Genomic DNA, 18,806 nt, shown 5'->3' with positions numbered 1-18,806 from the left:
TGAGACTCTGAGGCAGAAAGAGTCTGTACCTTGCTAAATCTATTGTCCGTAATAGAATGCACCCCCTGAGATTAGGGTGAGGATTAAGTTAGATAAAGCAGTAAAGCCTGGCTGTAAACACCTCATAAATACCCCCACTGTCACCACCACTGCCGCCGTCTCCCTAGAAGTCACCAATTCTGCAACTAGACCCAAGGGTCCTGACTCAAAGCCCCATGCTCATTCATTCAATGAACAATTTCTTTCTGGTAGAACAGATTTCATCTTCCCAGAATTCCCTTATCATTCCTGTCTCCCCACCAGAGCCTTTCCCCCCGAAACCATCAATTAAGATAGTGAACACAGATCAAAGGAATGTTTATTTAGCATTTATGGGCCTACTCCCTCCATAAATAAACCTGTACAGAGTTGGGAAGTAGGCCCATGATAGATACAGGAGGGCAGAGAGCATGGTATTAAGGCTCAGGGATCGGTATATGTCATCAGGCTCACCACCCTCCCATTTTCAAGTGCACTAAAACAAGGCTGTGGGGATCTCCATCGGAGTGGATACAGCAGGCTCCCTGCTGTAGGATCTCTTAAAATTGGGGGGCTCCATTCCAAGCTCAGCCTATGACCCAGGTCCAAAAGTTCCAGCCTTCTCTGCCACCTCCAGGGCTAACTTCAGGTTCTGGTCAAACAGCTCACACCTAGGCCAGACCCAAGAGGCACAAATGAGGACAAAGTGTGAGGTCTCAGACTCTCCTCCCCACTTTGGGTGCCAAGGTAGAGCCAGTGGAAACCCTTGCTTGAAGAGGGACATGCATGGCAAGAAAAGTCTTTGGTTTCTCAAAATAGCAAGAAAAGACTATCCCACATTTATTTAGAAGTAACTCTTCTTATCCTTTTGAAAAATGACCTCGGGGAAGAGCACAAAGGGAGAGAGGGGCAAGGACGCTTTGCCCAGTATCTGGGAAAGGGGACCACCTACCTGATGGGCATTTCCAGGGAGTAGAATGGATTCTTGAGGGCAAAGTCTGAGTAGATCTCATAAATCTTTCGGAGAAGAGAATCTATTCCAGCTTGCCTAGGATCTGCCAGGACCACAAACTTGATCCCTGCAGAAGGACCAAGAATGGTTACCAAAGGGTAGAGAATGCAACAAGTAACATCCTGTGTGCATACAGCATTTTCGTAAGCCCATTTTTAATTTTATTCTTATTGCTCCACAAAGCAGGAAAGACAAGATTGTGAATCTATAAGACCAGAGCAGGGAAGTGACTTTATCACATCACCCAACTGATTGAGACCACACTTTAACATCTAGCTCTGTCACTTAATTTCTAGTCTTGTGGTCCCTCAGCAGCAAGTGCCAGATGGGACGGACTCAGGCAGTTTTCAATTATCCCCATTAAGGGAGTGAGGCAATGACATGATCCAAAGGTCATTTCCATTTGGCATTCAAGTTTCATTTTGAAACACACCGTCTGAAACGTGTGCAACATACCATTACAGCGAGTTTTATCTGCACACAGGATAACCAAGGCTGAGCATTTTGAGTGGTGTGGTCAAAATTGGCATCAGATTAAATACTGGCTTTGGATTCACAAAACAAATAGACCTACGTGTCTGTGCAACCATCCCAGGAAAAGTTCACCACCACCCCCTTGCTTACCAAAGTTGTCTTTGGTCAGTCCCTTCCCCCAACCTGCCCCAGTGCATTCCTTTGGCCTATCTGGAGACACCTACCTGTCAGTGTCTGGAAGCAGTGCAGTTTGAACGTGTCAGTCTCCAGCATCTCAATGCCTGAGCTGCCCTGTTCTGGAGACAGCTGGGAACCGATTGCGAACAGCCTATTTGCAAAGGAGGTAAGGTTGGGAATGCACCCCGCTGTTTTAAGGGAGGAGTGCTTCTCAAACTTTTCCACTGAAGTGACCCTATCTGCTGAGGAGTTCACATTACAACCTGAGAAGTCGGAAGAGGCAGGGTCACAAATTGCCTAGCAGCAGCACCATCACCATCAAAATGCCGTTAAAATTTATTTGAGCTCTGCACGTATTTTACATTCATACTTTGCTGTAAAACATCTTCCATTGAAAACGCTGGGTAACGTTACCACTGGGAATATGTGCCATGGTTACTTACCCACGGCTTTGATTACCCAGCACATATCCTACTATCGTTGAGAATGGGAAAAGGTCTTAACGATCATTTAGTTCAGTTACCTTACTTTAGAAACTAAAGCTGAGGGAAGAGAAGTTGACTTGTGCAAGGTCACACCACTGCCGGCATTACCTAAAACCCAGCCATCCTGGATGAGTTCTTTTTCTTTCACAACACGAGAACTGACGATTTAAAAGGAGGCAAAGAAAGGTGAGCACGGCCGCTCCGGAGACTTCCCTCAGAACCACACTAATCCGGCCGGCCTAAGGGCCAAGTGCAGGACCACAGGCCCTAGGAAGGGCTGGGGGACTTACGAGTGGAACATGGAGGCCAGCATGAGCTTCTCATTGGAGGTGAGGCGGGGACGGCCGAATCGAATGGACACCGGGTAATTGGCAGGGTTGCCCAAGTACTCCAGCACCTCTTTCCCATCGGCCGTGTACTTGCCGTTCACGTCCACGCCATTGATGGCCAGCACTGCGTGGCCCACTGCAGAGGTGAGGCTAAGGGTCAACGAAGCCACAGCGCGGGGATTCCGCCGAAGGGACTAGCGACCGGGACTCACCTCCTTTCCCCCCCGTCCCCCGCGCCCTTCCCGGCCCCGCAGAGACACCAGCCCACTCCGCAGCATCGGGCCCGCCCATCCGACGCAAGCCTAGCCCACCCCGGATGCCGTCGCGCTGGCCGAAGGCAACCAGCACACGCTCGTCGTGCAGCTTGAGCAGCAGATCAAGGGGGTAACTGAAAGTTTTCTCAGCCTCGGCCCGTGGCGCGTAGCTGTCCAACTGGTAGATCAGGCCGCCAGCTTTGTTCACCACATACACACTAAAGATCGCCATTGCGACCGCCGTGGCTCGGAGACGGCGATTCGGCTAGTTCCTGACGGCCCCGCCCCGGAACCGCAGCCGGGACCCGCCCCCCGCCCCCCNCCCACGCTTAGCGGGGTCGCCGGGGCTTGTTGCGGCGACTGGCAGATTGTTTTGTCTCTCTTTACTAGTTTCTAGGGCCAGGGAATAGCAACGTGTGGCTGCCTCACAACTAGCGGCAAAGCCAACAAGCCGCAGGCAGCGCTCGGCGTGAGGTAATCGGGAACGACTTCCCCTTCGCGGCTGCCAGCTCCCCGCTAAACGAGGGGGCCGGACCTGCGACCTTCCTCCGCGGGCTCCGCCCCTTGCCCCGGAAGCGCTCGCTGCGGGTGGAGGTTTCTGGGCCGGTCCGGGAGCGGCGCTTCCTTTTTGTCCGACATCTTAGCAAGGCTGCAGGGTTGGACGCTGCTCTCCCAGCTTCGCTATGGTGAGCTCTCGGGGGTGGGAAGCCGGTCCGGTTCTCAGGGCCGGGCGGTGCTCGGGTGCAGTTGAGGAGGCACTGGACGGAAGGTCCCAGACCCGCCGGGCCGCTTCTCCAGGCGGGCGGGGGGATTGCTTCACCCATGTGCTCCGCTAGTGGGGTTAGGGCGGTGCGGGGCTGCCTTGTGACCTGGCTGCATTCCCCCTTTTTCTCTACAGCCGCCTAAGGATGACAAGAAGAAGAAAGATGCCGGAAAGTCGGCCAAAAAAGACAAAGACCCAGTGAACAAATCTGGGGGCAAGGCCAAAAAGAAGGTAGGAGTGAGCCCTCCCCTTTCAAGAGTGGGAGATAGTGGGGACGCCGGACCCATGTGGCTGTGGTAATAAGTGACGTATAGAACAAATCGCTTTTAAGGTTGTGGGGTCTAGAGTCCGATTATTAGAGTTTGTGCTCTCATCACCTTTCTGTTTTTGGAAGAATAGGGTGGTACGCACTACTTAGAAGTTAAGCAAGAGAGTGTAAAGTATTCTGATGCCTGGCACATGATATTTTAATTGGTATGGTGGGGTTTAGCCTATATCCGAAACTCGCATAGCCTTTTTTTCCCCCCGTCTCACGCATCTTTGACGCCATTAATGGCAACTAGGGATCCTTTTGTGTCCTGGTTTCGAATTATTTGAATCTTAGTTTGTAGAGTTTCTGTAAACTCTGAATTTCATGGGTTTGTGTAGGCCAAGGAACAGCTGCCCTTGCAGTACAGCACCACGGCTGTGGAAAAGAGTTCTCTGACACAGGTTGTTTGGGGGGAGGGAGTGGTTTCTTCCAGGAGCACTGACTTTTCCTTTTTCTTTTGGTGAGCAGAAGTGGTCCAAGGGTAAAGTTCGGGACAAGCTCAATAATCTGGTCTTGTTTGACAAAGCAACATACGACAAACTCTGTAAGGAAGTTCCCAACTATAAGCTTATAACTCCAGCTGTTGTCTCTGAGAGACTGAAGATTCGAGGTTCCCTGGCCAGGGCAGCCCTTCAGGAGCTTCTCAGTAAAGGTGAGAGGGGTGTGTTGTACTGGTGTGCTTTTACGTATTAAGTTGCCCTGCCCGTATTAGCCATCGTAAATGTTTTTACTGGAATTTCATAAAGTAGGCACAGGCTGACCACTGGTTGTAGTAACATGTGACCCCTAGAGTAGACCCCAAAGCAGGGTTCTTGGCCAGTTTTGTCCCATGGAGCCCTGTGTCATAGTGGTGAAGCCTCAGGATCCTTTGTTTTCAAATTCATTTTAAAGAGTTACAGAAGAAACCCAATGATATTGAAAATATGGCTATGAAAATAGTAATAGCTTTGATAGTAAGAGATTTTTGATTTAGAAGTATTTTTAAAATTTAGTGGTGGATCTAATTATAATCATATTAATATAAATGAGTAACTATATTTTAAGTTACCTGTAGTGTCTAATATGGAAATAGTGATTTTCATGGGCCCCTCATTTAGAAAGAATAAAATTAGATTATCACCAAGAAATGTAGGGATGTTTGCCTTTGTTATTAATTAAACTCTTGTGCTCAGATTCTGTATTTCTAGTGTCAATTGTTAAGTAAGTACTGCGTGAAAACCTTACCTTATCTTTAGGGGCACCTGGGTGGCTCAGTCATTAAGCATTTGCCTTCGGCTCAGGTCATGATCCCAGGATGGAGCCCGGCATCAGGCTCCCTGCTCTGCTGGGAGCCTGCTGCTTCCCCTCCCACTCCCCCTGTTTGTGTTCCCTCTTTTGCTGTCTCTCTCTCTGTCAAATAAATAAAATCTTTAAAAAAAAAAAAAACAACTTTATTTTTTCTCTCTAGGACTCATTAAACTAGTTTCAAAGCACAGAGCTCAAGTGATTTATACCAGAAACACCAAGGGTGGAGATGCCCCAGCTGCTGGTGAAGATGCATGAACAAGGTAAGCAAGAACCCAGGGGCTCGTGGTGTAGAAAGTACATACATCCTGCTTATATCAGGCTCTAGAATTCTGATTCTTTTATTTTTATTTTTTGCAGATCCTACCAACTGTACATTTTGGAAAATAAAACTTTATTAAAATCAAATTAAGTGGGTATGTCTCTTTCCTAAGAAAAGTAGTTATAGAAGATAATAGGTACAGGTTTGTTGACTTGGCTTTGTGCCTTATGATGGTTAGAAAAGTATCAGGAAACACTTGGCTTTTTTTCTTTATGTGACTGTTGTTTGTTCCTTGCTGCAGCTTCCGTTTTGAATTGATGTCTGAAAGGAAATGGAAGGGTTAGGATGAAGGCTGACATCTCCAAAGGGGTAGTGGGTTGGGGTCCTGGCACTGGATCCGTACCTGGATTGCCAGCGGCGTCCATTATTCCAGACCCGGCCAAAAGAGGGCAGCCAGCCTACACTGGTGCTGGAGCTGTGATCAAAGTTGGCCCCAACTCTGTCTGGGGGGAGTTTCTTCAATTTCTGTTTTTCCTCTACAGAGAAGTAAACAGTTTTAAACAGTTTCGTTTGAGTAGGAAAATTTAGAGAACCCTTTTTTTTTTTTTAAGATTTTATTTATTTGACAGAGAAAGAGAGAGGGAGACAGCCAGAAAGAGCGAACACAAGCAGGGGGAGTGGGAGGGGAAGCAGCAGGCTCTCAACAGAGCAGGGAGCCTGATGCGAGGCTCGATCCCAGGACCCTGGGATCATGTTCTGAGCCGAACGCAGATGCTTAACGACTGAGCCACCCAGGTGTCCCTAGAGAACCCACCTTGAATTTGTTTACTTACTTTCTTTAAGAAATTCTTCATAGGACGGTCCTATTTGTTGGTTTACAGAGCTGTGTTCCTCATCCTGGACCATCCAGGGAGGTGTAGCACCTGGGAAAGACCCATTAAGGAGAAATAAAGGTACTATAAGTTTCAGGCTACTGTGAAACATGCCCTAGCTATAACTCTTACCTAATTGACAACTGGAAATGTTCAAATGCAAAACCCAGGAATTGTGGACCATGGGAAGTTGAGGGCCCTGGGCTAATTTAAAGCAACAGATCTTACATGGGATATCCTGTACTGGTATTTAATAGCTTTGTTGAGGCATAGCTGCACACATGGGAAGTGTACAATTTGAAAAGCTTTGAGTGAAAGCATCACAAGATTCTAAATACCACCACTGTGTATTGTTCTGCCCCTTTAAAGTACTTCCTGCACCTCTCTACCTTTTCCCAGCCCCAGGCAACCATGCATATGCTTCTATTAATCTAATCTGCATTTGTTAGTATGTACTTTTTTTGGGTCTGGCTTCTAATAGTTGAGATTTATGCTGCACTTAACCATAAGTTCGTTGAGCACTGCTCTGTTCTTCGTTGAGGCACATTTGGGTTGTTTTCAGTTTCAGTTTTGGGGTACTGCAACTAAAGCTGTGACCATCTGGTGTGCAAGCCTTTGTACAGACGTGTTTGCTTTTCTCCTGAAATGTCTGGATCATAATGGTGGGTGTATGTTTAACTTCTTAAATCCCTGAACTGTTTCTCCAGTCGGTTGTGCCATTTTACATTCCCACCAACAGTTTATGAATGTTCTTTCACATACACAATCTTTAATTTTAACCACTCTGATGAACATCTTTTTACATGCCTCTACTGAGTTTTGAGAGTTCTTCATATGTTCACGATACAAGTCCTTCATCAGCACTTTACCATAATCAACTTTATTCTTTAAAAAAGTAATTGGGCACCTGGGGGGCACAGTCGGTTCAGTGTCCATCTTTAAAAAAGATGATTTCAGTGAGAGAGCGTGTGCGAGCATTGGGGGGGGTGCAAAGAGGGAGAGAGAATCTTAAGCAGGCTCCGTGCTGAGCATGGAGCCTGATGTGGGGCTCAATCTCACAACCCCGAGATCAGACCTGAGCTGAAACCAAGAGTCGGACACTGAACCGACTGTGCTACCCAGGTGCCCCTAAAATAAATGACTTAAATAATAAAATAATTGCCTCTTACCATCTGAGAAACACTGCTCTGGGCCTTACCTGAGTGGATGTTACCAATTCCTGGTGTATCCTGTAGTTGGAAATGGGGAAAAATCCCAGATAAGAGAGTGATGACAGTAAATTCCTAGCTAGAAAAAGGACAAGCCAGAGGACGGGGGTGGAAGCACACAGTGCTACTTCTGTGCCCTGGTGTGTATTAAATTTTAAGAGCACAGATAACTGAAAGTGTCCTGTCCCTCAAAAGACTCATGGTCTCAGTAATGAAGATGTCCAAAAACAGAGTGCCTACTAGGTGCCACATAAGCAAAACCCTTTCCTCACAGGGCAGTATGTATTGTGGGGGAACAGACTTCAGCCTAAATGACACAGATGACATTCACAGCTTTTTACACGGTCCCATGTACATTTATAACAGGCAACCTGTTCACATAAGCCTTCCATGAAAAGGTGACCTTTGAGCTAGGCCGAAGGAAGGTAGGCCTACTATTTAAGGCAATGGCAATGATGTGCTAAACCCACAAGACGCACGGTATGGCTGGAGTATACAGGACATGAGGTGAGGCAGTGGCTTTCTGTGTTCGGGACAGGATTGCGGGGGGATAGAAACTTCCAGAAAAGTGTAATGGAGGACATCTAGCCAGGAGGTAAAATAGGCCTACTCAGTGACAGGATGTAGGAGATGAGAGAGGAGAAGAAAACTACAGTTGCGGTAATCTAGGGATGGTAGGTGTTAGCTTCAGGTACCTGTGGGATATTTACAAATGTCCTATATCAAGTGGGAACTGGGGTTCTGCAGAGGATGAGCTGTAGGAGTTGGCACTCCTCAGTGGCAGTGGGGGCAACAGGTGCAGATGAGATCCCTAAGAGGTCTGAGAACACACCATGAAGTGGCGCGGCAAGAGACAAGGTCCTGATGGCCAGAACAGGTACAAAACTCAGGAGAGGGGTGTCCTGGGAATTGAGGGGGCACTGGCTTTTCTGGGCTAGCTTATCCATTGTACCTGATGGCCGATGAATGTCAAAGGTTGTCCTGTCTCCATCCAGTCAAGCTCTGGGGTGGGTGGCAGGTCCACGGAGGAGGGCTGCTGTGAGGTGGAGGCCACTAGACTGAAAAAGACAAGCAGAGCCAGGCTGGCAGACAAGGTCCTTGAGCCATGAGGATAGCAGAGATGAACTTTGTCCCCAGTTCCCAGCCAAAGAGTTACAGAATGCTCTAACAGAGGCCAAACTCTCAACAAGAGATTCCTTAGCAATTTTACCTGTTGGTCCCTTTCCAGCTTCCGAGTGCTGAAGAGCCATCTTCTGGGTCTGGCACTGCCTGAGGCTGAGTTTGATTCAGGAAAAATAAATGTGTCTTGGATGCTTAAGAGTCTGCCTAGGCCACGCTCCCACCCTCCAGTAGGAAACAAACTGGCATACTGGCATATGGTACTGCCCATCTTGCAAAATTTCCCTCCCTCCCTCCCAGCTCTGCCCACATCGCCACTGACAAGGCCTGCCCCCTGGCGGACAGGTAAGGGAATTCAAGCCGAGCAGATGAAGCATGGAGTCCATGAGTTCTCTTAGAAGAGCTGGTAGGTGAAATGCTGGACCTGGGAGAACCAAGGATCAAATGGATTTGGATACTGCTCTGGCTCCTCCAAGGGACACCAACCTCTAAGACAGACCGAACCAGCTCCTGCCGGCTGTGCTCCACCTCACGAATCTGAGCTGCCATCTGTGGGAGAGAGGCTGCTTAGCCAGGTACAAGGTCATGGGGCTGGGTCCTCAGTGGCCTTTTAACTCACCTCTTTGATCACCTCATCCTCCTTTTCCTCATAGGTATCCAAACCTTTCACCATGGATTTCTTGAATCTAAAAAAAGAAAAAGGGCAAGTCAGCCAAGAACCCCAGTCCCTGCCAGTTATGAAAAGATCCTCAATATTGAGATCATTTTTTCGAATTTTGGATAATTTCAAAATCACAAATAGAACAGTCAACACCCATGTACCTTTCACCCAGATTCACTGTTAACATTTTGCCATACTGGCTCCACTTCTCTTCCATGCACACACTTCCTTTTTTGCCAAATCAAAAATGGGCGTTAGAACATCATGAGACTACAGCTGTTTTATCCTACAATACACACAGAAAGGTATAAGAGGAATACCAGTACTATCAATACCACTATCAACAATAAAACTACTAAGCAAAGCTCAGGATTTCTTTGTAGTTCTTTAGTCCTTGGAAAATATCCTAAGGGTATACAGTCAGAATTTTGTGTTCAAGTTACTTGAATTCTTATTCTTTTGTGATTGTTATCAATCTGATATATAGCTACGATAATTTGCCATTGTTTGCAATCAGTTTTAGGATTTGCTTTCTGGCCTGATTCTAATACGTAAAACACACGTAGGGGAATGGCTCTACCACAGTATCCTGGAAGCCTTGAACCTATCCATCTGGGCAAAGCCTAGAACTGCAGCATCGGAATCTTGGCTGAGCACCTGTGTGATGCTCCTGGAACACGAGGAAAGGAGCCGAAGGAAGCTAAAAGGAGCTGCTGTGGGGCCATCTCCCACTTGCCTCCTTATCTCCTCCCACACCCCCAGGCTGTCGTGAGAGTTTCTTGTCACCTCATGGGTTCTGATGTGCTATGTGGCTTTCTGCCCACCCCTCTCAGATTAGAGTTGCAGGCCACACTGGGCTCCCCAGCAGCAGGGTGTCCCACAGCTCACACTGTAGTTAGCTAGCCCTTTTCATTTCAAAGTGGTCCTTTTTGGTAGGTGCGACAAGGACCCGGGAAGCTGGCACTTTGGGTTTCTTCTCCTTGCTACGTAAGTAATAACCTGTCTAAATCTAAAAGTGGCTCGTGGTATCTTTACCAGTCAAATCACATGCTTTGCCTTGTGCACGTGAACTTCAGATTTATAAGATTCAAAAGTTAAAACTGGGGCGCCTGGGTGGCTCAGCTGGTTAAGCGTCTGCCTTCAGCTCAGGTCATGATCCCGAGGTCCTGGGATGGAGCCCTATGTCAGGCTCCATGCTCAGCAGGGAGTCTGCTTCTCTCTCTCCCTCTGCAGCTCCCCCTGCTCGTGCTAGCTCACTCTCTCTAAATAAAATCTTAAAAAAAAAAAAAAAACCAATAAAAAGATCAAAGAGTCCATCCTCATAATTCTCAATTACAACTTTTTCTGCTCAACTATTCTTTATTCCCACCAAACACCATTTAGAGCTGGGCCAGGGGGTAAGGAGTGAGTAATTTTTGGCCTCAGTTCCCCATCTCCCACCCAGTCTGAACCACAGATTTGAAGGCAAGGTAGTAGGATTGAGGCATTTCTCACCATCCTCTCCACATTGAGTAGGAAACAATAATAGATGTCATGAGTTTTGGGGCACCTGGTGGCTCAGTCGGTTAAGGCTCTGCCTTTGGCTCAGGTCATGATCCCAGGGTTCTGGGATCGAGCCCTGCATTGGGCTCCTTGCTCAGTGGGGAACTGCTTCTCCCTCTCCCTCTGCTTGCCACTCCCCCCGCTTGTGCTCTCTTAAATAAATAAAATCTCAGGGGAAAAAAAAAGATATCATGAGTTTTTCTGTAACTTCGGTTCCCGGGTCTCCTTGGGTTCCATTCCCCATAATCTCAATATTGTCCCAATAAAAGTAGCGTGAGGCCATCTGTGTCCTTTTCCTGAAGCAGTCAGCACTCACACCCACTCTGTGCCGACCAGTTTACTACACTCCAGTTTCTCGGGGTCCTCTAGAGGCCAGTTAAAATAGAGTCTAAAACTATTCAAAGTGGGCACTGGGTAGTACCAGTTGCTTGCACACACTATAAAAAGCCTCTTCTATTCTTAAAGGACCTTATATTCTCTGTACCACACATTAAAATAATCGATTACAGTCAACTTTTATTATATACTGTTCTCTATTTGCTAAATGCATTGTAAATCCCATCCCCAAACTAGATACAAACTTTCAAGAACTTTAGCATACTTCTTTTGTGTCCAGTATAGAGCCTAGAATAATGAGTGCTATGCAGACAACAGATACTAACGAAGGCCCTATTGAACTTTCCAATTAATAGAGAAAGCTCCAGTACCTGACACAGCCCCCAGAGAAGCCCCACTCTGTTATTTCATCTTTCATAATCAGTGACTTACCGTGCATAATCCTGGGGGGAGATCAGAAACTTCTCTTTCATTTGGAACTCAGCCTTGTTCTCCCACCAGAATCTGTTAGTTGCTTTCTTGTGCTCTGGGCTGAGAATGAACGGGTAATCTCAATGATACATTATAGGATATTCCTCAGACATATAGGCATTAGGTAAGTAATGCACACTGACGTCTGAGTTTCTGCCTCTGGGCAAAGCTGATAGAATACTGTTACTACAGTCTCCAACTTCCAATAAAAATGGGAGAATCTGAAAGGAGATGATGGGAGGTAACCCTGAGCCAGCTGCCCAGCTGGCTTTCCCACCACTACCCCTGGGACCATGGCAGCCATAAGCCTTCCACCCCTTAAGCATGCAATGCCTATAAGCTGACTCGACCCATCCCGATCAAACCACAAAAGCGTTCTTCCTCTCACTCACCCCTAATCACCCCACCACCACACACACACACACACACACAACACCAGTATGCGAATGCGCTGGATGAGGCTCCCCGGCCGGATCTCACCTGGCCAGATGCTCCAGCAGCCCCCCGTGCAGCACGGTCAGGTTTCCGTGGCTCAGGTGTTTCCGCACGTCACAGCCGCAGCACAGGCACCAGCAGCGCCGCTCGTGCTCGGGCACGTAACGCTCCACCTGAGCGGCGCGGATGGCCTTGCGGGCGGCCTCTACCTGCGGCGGAGACGGTACAGGCCGGGAGAGGCCAACCGGGACCCCAGTGGAACCCCCACATCCCACCCCCTCGCGCCCTCCCTGCACTGCCCGCATCCCCCACCCCAGGCCGTCCGCGGCCACTTCCCGCCTCGCGTCCGCACCTGGGGCAGGAGCCGCTCCAAAGCCGCCTTCAGCTGCCGCTGGTGCTTGCGACTGTAGACGTGCCCGCGACCACAGAAGAAGGTCTGGCGGCACAGGGGGCAACGCTGCGCCGGCGCCATGGGCCCAGGAGTGGGTAACCGCGACGCGCAGCTGGTCTTTCGCCATTCGGCGACCTCTGACCCCTCGGGGGCGGAGCGAGCCCAGCGGTCCCAGCGGCCCCCAGCGGCGGGCAAGCGCCACTGCAGACCCATCTGCGGCTGCGCGAGTCCCTGCCCGGGCTCTCTGCGGACGAGCGCGCCCAGCCAGCAGCGATATTCCGAGATGTACCCAGCTAAAGCGGCCGCAGCGGTGTGCGCATGCGCGGGAAAGAGCGCGCGCAACAGTTGGGAGCGCGCGCAACAGTTGGGTGCCCCCGCAGGACCACAAGCCGCACGCATGTCGGGGCGTTGACAAGGACCCGCATTAGACAATGGAACAAATTGTAACTAGTATTATAGGGTGCGCACTGTCCAGAGCTTCACATTAACTACCTCAATCCTCACAATAACCCTACGTGGCGTCCTATTATTGCCGGGAGTTTACAGATGGGAAAACTGAGGCGGGGAGGAAGTAACTGGAAGGTTGCACAGGTGAGAAGCATCGGAGGCAGCACCTCTAGTGCTCTTCAGTCCCAGCTGGCGGTAAGGACACATGCTGGAGGTGACCTTCATCGAAGACCTAATCACAGCCATCCTGCCAGGGGGTGTCCTGAGCGGTTGTTACTGTACAGCTGTAAAGGGGAAGCGATAAAAAGGGTGCAGAGTCATTGCTGAGGGTTAACAGACATTTTTATTCTGTAAACACGCTCATCCGGTCGAATTTTTATTCTTTACAAGCTACTTTTCCTAGAATGAACAGCCTGTCTGTCCTGCTCCTCTAAGCCTTAGGGCTTAAGGTAAATTGCTCCGTTGCACAGCTGAAATCCACAGGCTGTGCCCTCTACCCTAGAGTACCCCCCCAAAAGCCTGGGGCCCAGCCCAGACCTTACTTATAGGATGTGCCTGACAGAACTAACAGAGTCCCAGATTTCACTTAGATTTGTTACCAGTACTGATGCATTACCTGGATGGGCTATGGCGTCTGTGGGTGTATATGCAGTCAACTGTACATAATTCAGGCCCAGAAAGTACCCAGACTCCCCCTCAGATCTTGACCTCCTCTTGGAGCTTCCCAATAGACTCGGGCCTCTGTCAGATGTGACTCATTTTGAAGACCACGCAACACTCAATTCCTTGACTTCCCACCATTTCCTTGGCAGGGTCAATCTTGGACCTTGTCTGCCCAAATTGCTCCTTCTCTGAATTCAAACTCTGAAGTTGTATTCTGACCACCACCTTCCATTTTCCCATGTGGCCTTAGTTTTCATCTGGCCTTTAACTGCAGGAAGACCTCCATTCTTGAAAATGAGTACTCTTATCCATTCACTCGGGAAATGATTCCGCGTCCACCAGCTACTTTGCTCTAGGTTCTCAAAGAGTGGCCTTCAGGTCAGCAGCATCCGCATCTGGAAGCTTGTTAGAGATGCAAATTCTTTGGCCCCACCACAGACCTATTGAATCAGAAACTCTAGAGTTTCTCTAAAGTATAATGAGCCCTTCAGGTGATTCTGATGCTTAATCAAGTTTGAGAATTAGTGGTCTAGGTCGTAGGTCCTCCTGGCTCCACTTTACCCACTAGACCCCAGGACCGTTCCCACCACACTCTCATGACGAACTATTACTTCACTTGACCTTCCCAGACCTCTCAATTTGTCAAACCCCAAATGCAGATCAACCCAGCCATCTGTTTCCCTCATTTGTTCCCAACCTGCTTACAGTAGCCTACGCGGCTTCAACTTCTAACTTCTTAGGCCTCTGCAATTTTGCTTTTGAAATTGTTTTCTTTCAGTTCCCCACCACGGACTGTTCATTCAGTTGCAGCTGAACCTGACTTGCGTGAAATGGAACTCAACATCTTCCGTTGAGAACATCCCCTATTTTCATTCTCCCAGGGAATACCCACCAAGCCAAAGCCTGCAGTTTTGGAGGGAGTTACCTTTGACACCTACTCTTACTCAGTCCCCATATCCACCCTCTTTAAGTTGTCTTACTGGATTTCTGAGACGTTTAAAGTCTGTTCTCTACTCTTTTTACTCCTAGAGCAAACCTTGTTGCAATTCCCTTGCTCTTTTGCTTAGATTCATGTAAAATTTTTCTAACTGGTTTCCAAGTGTGTGGTCTGTCAGCTCCATTTATCCTCCAGACTCTGGTTTCAGGAAAGTGTCTAAGTGACTTTCCGGATTAATTTAATGCCTCTAAATTAGCATCAGGAAAAAATTTTAATTTCCCAGCATGACTTCCAAAGCCTTTTACAGTATGTTTCCCAAAGTCCTTTTGTCTTCCGTCCCATCACTTCCCTGACCTCCTCCACCTCCTCCTCCAGGCAGTATTCCTGGAGTCCTGTGTGCTGTAGCATCTTCCAGCCCTTGGTTCCCTCTGCCTAGAATTTACTCCTTTCCAGCCCTGCCTAATAAATTCTATTATATAGTATCTGAAATATGTATAAGCATGGAATTTCCATGTGGCTGGTGGCGTTGTCTGGCCCATGGTAAGCTCTCAATCCATTCACAGGCTCTCATATCAATTCATTATTGAATAAATGAAATGTCACCCCTTTTGTGAAGCCTTCTAGAGTTGTCTCTGCAGAATTAATTTCTTGATTCCAAATCCTTTGCTCCTCCTGTTGTCATTTTTGTCTAATAGTCAGTTGAAAACCCAATAATTGAAGGGGTGTCTGGGTGGCTCAGTCAAGCACCCGACTCTTGATTTCGACTCAAGCCATGATTTCAGGGTCCTAAGATCAAGCCCTGCACCAGGCTCCATGCTTAAGATTCTCTCTCTCCCGGGGTTCCTGGGTGGCTCAGTCGGTTAAACTTCTGCCTCAGGCTCAGGTCATGATCCTGGGATCAAGCCCCATGTCAGGCACCCTGCTTGGCAGGGAGTCTGCTTCTCCCTCTCCCTCTGTCCCCACTAGTGTGCTCTTTCTCTTTCTCTCTCTCTCGCTCACTCTCTCTCTCAAATAAATAAATCTTAAAAAAAAAAAACCTATTTAAAAACATTCCCTCCCTCTCCCTCTGCCCTTCCCCCAACTTATGCAAGCCTGATCTGTCTCAAATACATACATACAATCTTTAAAAAAAAAAGAAAAAAAGAAAAGAAAACCCAATACTTGAAAAGCTCCTTAAGTGCAGGGACTGTGTCTTATTCATGGCTGACCCCCTAGAACTAGTATAAAGTGGTCTTTGACAGGTTTGTCAGATTAAGTTAAAACCATCAAAATTCCAGGCACCCTGGGATTAACATGCTCTTAGGGTGGGAGTTTGTGCAGAGAAGGAGCCTGGGAAATACGCAGTTAACGGCCTGTCAATCCATAGTATCAAAGAGCAAAACAGGCTAATAGGTAGTCTTACTTATCTTAAAATTGTAAAAATTAATTTCTTATTTAAAAAAACCTTACAGGAGCTATAAATAAAAAGTGATTGTCCCCCATATCTCTTGACACCCTTCTTGATACCTGTTTTCTTCAAGTCATTTTCGATGCTTATGGGCCACCTGGCTGGCTCAGTCAGTAGAGCATGTGCCCCTTTTTCTTTTTTTAATATTTATTTATTTGTTTATTCACGTGGGGGAGGGGCAGAGAGTGTCTTAAGCAGACTCTTCACTGAGCATGGAGCCCAACGTGGGGCTCAACACAGGGCTGGATCCCATGGCCCTGAGATCATGACCCTGAGATCACGACCTGAGCCGAAACCAAGAGCGGGATGCTTAACGGACTGTGCCACCCATCCAGGCGTCCCAGACTCTTGACCTTGGGGTCATGAATTCAAGCACCATGTTGAAAGGTAGATTGCACTTAAAATAATTTTTTTTAAAGATTTTATTTATTTATTTGACAGAGAGAGAGCCAGTGAGAGAGGGAACACAAGCAGGGGGAGTGGGAGAGGAAGAAGCAGGCTCCTAGCAGAGGAGCCTGATGTGGGGCTCGATCCCATAACGCCAGGATCACGCCCTGAGCCGAAGGCAGACGCTTAACCTCTGTGCCACCCAGGTGCCCCTGTACTTAAAATAATTTTAAAAATCTTAAAAAAAACTGAAAGGTTTTCTATGGTTAGACATCACATTTATATATATGAAGACTACATTTGTAGTCATAACCAACATATAATTTTGCTGGGTTTTTTTCTCCCCAGAATATGTTGTGGTTATCTACGTTAGCACATGGAACGTAACGTTAGATACCGTCTATGTCCTGGTGACTTTCAGATGTATTTACATCTTCAGCTCAGACTTATCTTCTGAACCCCAGACTTAATAACAGTTATTTACGTGATGTAACTGCCCTGATGTCTCACGGATTCTAATCAGAACTGCTCAGACCTGCTGCTCCTACAGGCTTCCCCACCTTACTGTTCTCCCCAGTTGCTCAAACCAAAAATCTCAGCCTCACTTCCTCCTGCATCCCATCAGTCCTGTTGACTTATCAATTCTACCTCCAAGCTACATCTCAAATCAGCCTGCTTCTCTCCAGTTCTCTGGCCGCTGCCCCAGTTCCACCGGGTCTACCGCATCGCCTCCTAACAAGTCCCGTTGCTTCTAAGTGTGCCCTCGTAGCAGCCACTGCCAATGAGACATACGGGGCACCTGGCTGGATCAGTCTGAAAAGCATGCGACTCTTGATCTCGGGGTCATGAGTTTGAGCCCCATGTTGGGTGTAGAAATTACTTAAATAAATAAAAATTAAAATCAGATTCTGTTACTTTCCACTATACTTGAAAAAAAATCTAAATCCCTCATTGGGGCTCCTGAGTGGCTCAGATGGTTAATCATCTGCCTTTGGCTCAGGTCATGATCCCAGCGTCCTGGGATCGAGCCCCATGTCAGGCTCCCAGTTCAGCGGGGAGTCTGTTTTTCCCTTTCCCTCTGCCTCACCCCCTGCTTGTGCTCTCTCTGTCTCTCTCTCAAATGAATAAATAAAAAAATCTTTTTAAAAAATCCCTCACCATAACCTAGAAAGGCCTACATGGCCTGGGCAATCTCACCTTGGGTCTTTGGCCCCTAGCCTGCTGTATTCTGTCCTCCATGGCCTTGTTCCCATTCCCTCAATAGGCCCAGGTGAGGAGGTCCCTCCCTCCCAGGCTTTGTCCACTTTGTTCCCTCTACAAAATACTTTTCCTCCCTGTTCTGCAGCCTGGATACTCATGATCCAGTTCTCAGCTAAAATGTCTTAGAAAGGACTTCTCTGGGGCGCCTGGACGGCTCAGTCAGCTGAGCATCCAACTCTTGATACTGGCTCAGGTCATGGTCTCAGGGTGTGAGATCGAGCCCTGCATCAGGCTCCCCGCTCAGTGTGGAGTCTGCTGGAGATTCTCTCTCCCCCTCTGCCCCTCCCCCTGCTAAAATAAATAAATAAACATTAAAAAAAAAAAAGACGGACTTCTCTGACTTCCTCTTCAGTCTGAATACCCATATCATTTCCTCTCACAATCATCTAATCTTAATTAATATTTCTTATCATTGCACCTTAACAGGTCTGTTTAATATGTCTTTCCATCTAGACTGAAAACTCTGTGAGAGAAGAACCATTTTGGGTTTCACTGTATCTTTAGCACCTGGCACAGGGCCTGGCATATTGAAAACTCAAAACAAATAATGGTTGCATAAGTGAAAAAAAAGGAGCCGAGGGTAGGAGTAGAATATGCTATTAGAGGGCAAAAGGGGCAAAGGCAGATTTTTCTTGGGGCGACTTTTCCCACAAAGGCCATATTGTTTTGTTCTTTACTTCTGACCTGTTGTCTTTGGGATCCACTGGCAACTCAGACCAGACATGCAGGGATAAGGATGTGCAGATGCGGTGGACAAATGGAATATAACAGAAAAATAAAGAGAGAAACTTATGAAATAAAGTGTATTTCAATGGATAAACTATACTTGAAAATACGAGATAGTTGGGAAATTTGCACATACCTACGGTGAAGACCTTAGATTTAAGAGCGGATATTCAAATGACTATTGAAAATACTTTTTCTTTATATTGGCTGCCTTGATGTAACTAAACATTTGTTTGTACATGTAGGATCCCCGTGAGAACAGCAGTCACAAACAGACTCACACGGGCGTGCGTTATTGGTGACTTAAATATCAGCAGCTTTGCTGTCAGCAAAGTGATTTTCTGAAGTGGCAAACAACTCTTGGTAAACTTCCAAACCAAAAAAGAACATGATCCTCCTTCATTTTACAGAATAGTTGCATTCCTGAAAGTTCAGTATATCTTAAAATGATGCAACAAATACTTTCTGCTTAGGTCTAATACCAAGTTAGGTTCAGGGCTGAATGCCTTGCCTAGCCCCGCCCCCCAAGCCTAAGG

General features: G+C 47.5%; 3 protein-coding genes across 4 annotated transcripts; 1 reads left to right on the top strand and 2 right to left on the bottom strand.

Annotated features, from left to right (window-relative positions):
• Positions 1-340: 340 nt before the first annotated feature.
• On the bottom strand, positions 341-3,046 carry TRAPPC4 (trafficking protein particle complex 4). The gene is made up of 5 exons (XM_002929598.4): positions 2,807-3,046; positions 2,457-2,631; positions 1,729-1,832; positions 971-1,097; positions 341-689 (listed from the first exon to the last, which is right to left on the bottom strand). Exons 1-5 carry the CDS (start codon positions 2,979-2,981, stop codon positions 611-613), a joined length of 660 nt encoding a protein of 219 aa, XP_002929644.1. The 5' UTR covers positions 2,982-3,046; the 3' UTR covers positions 341-610.
• A 366-nt stretch (positions 3,047-3,412) lies between these two features.
• Positions 3,413-5,499, top strand: RPS25 (ribosomal protein S25). The gene is made up of 5 exons (NM_001304851.1): positions 3,413-3,435; positions 3,648-3,743; positions 4,291-4,474; positions 5,270-5,369; positions 5,467-5,499. The coding sequence occupies exons 1-4, from the start codon at positions 3,433-3,435 to the stop codon at positions 5,362-5,364; spliced, it is 378 nt and encodes a 125-aa protein (NP_001291780.1). The 5' UTR covers positions 3,413-3,432; the 3' UTR covers positions 5,365-5,369; positions 5,467-5,499.
• On the bottom strand, positions 5,425-12,580 carry CCDC84 (coiled-coil domain containing 84). 2 transcript variants are annotated; one of them, XM_011237645.3, is made up of 11 exons: positions 12,365-12,580; positions 12,058-12,221; positions 11,539-11,637; positions 9,187-9,253; positions 9,054-9,116; positions 8,659-8,723; positions 8,401-8,530; positions 7,439-7,469; positions 6,202-6,291; positions 5,772-5,904; positions 5,425-5,689 (listed from the first exon to the last, which is right to left on the bottom strand). In XM_011237645.3, the coding sequence occupies exons 1-11, from the start codon at positions 12,482-12,484 to the stop codon at positions 5,614-5,616; spliced, it is 1,038 nt and encodes a 345-aa protein (XP_011235947.1). In that variant the 5' UTR covers positions 12,485-12,580; the 3' UTR covers positions 5,425-5,613. The 2 variants fall into 2 exon arrangements, with proteins under 2 accessions (XP_011235947.1, XP_002929645.1); XM_002929599.4 differs by having other exon boundaries at positions 5,437-5,689; positions 8,401-8,506; positions 12,365-12,576.
• Positions 12,581-18,806: the final 6,226 nt, after the last annotated feature.

This window comes from Ailuropoda melanoleuca, chromosome 8 (assembly GCF_002007445.2).
Source record: "Ailuropoda melanoleuca isolate Jingjing chromosome 8, ASM200744v2, whole genome shotgun sequence".
Lineage (NCBI taxonomy): Eukaryota > Metazoa > Chordata > Mammalia > Carnivora > Ursidae > Ailuropoda > Ailuropoda melanoleuca.
The sequence above is the reverse complement of the archived record's forward strand: the minus strand, read 5'-3'. Positions and strand labels throughout refer to the sequence as shown.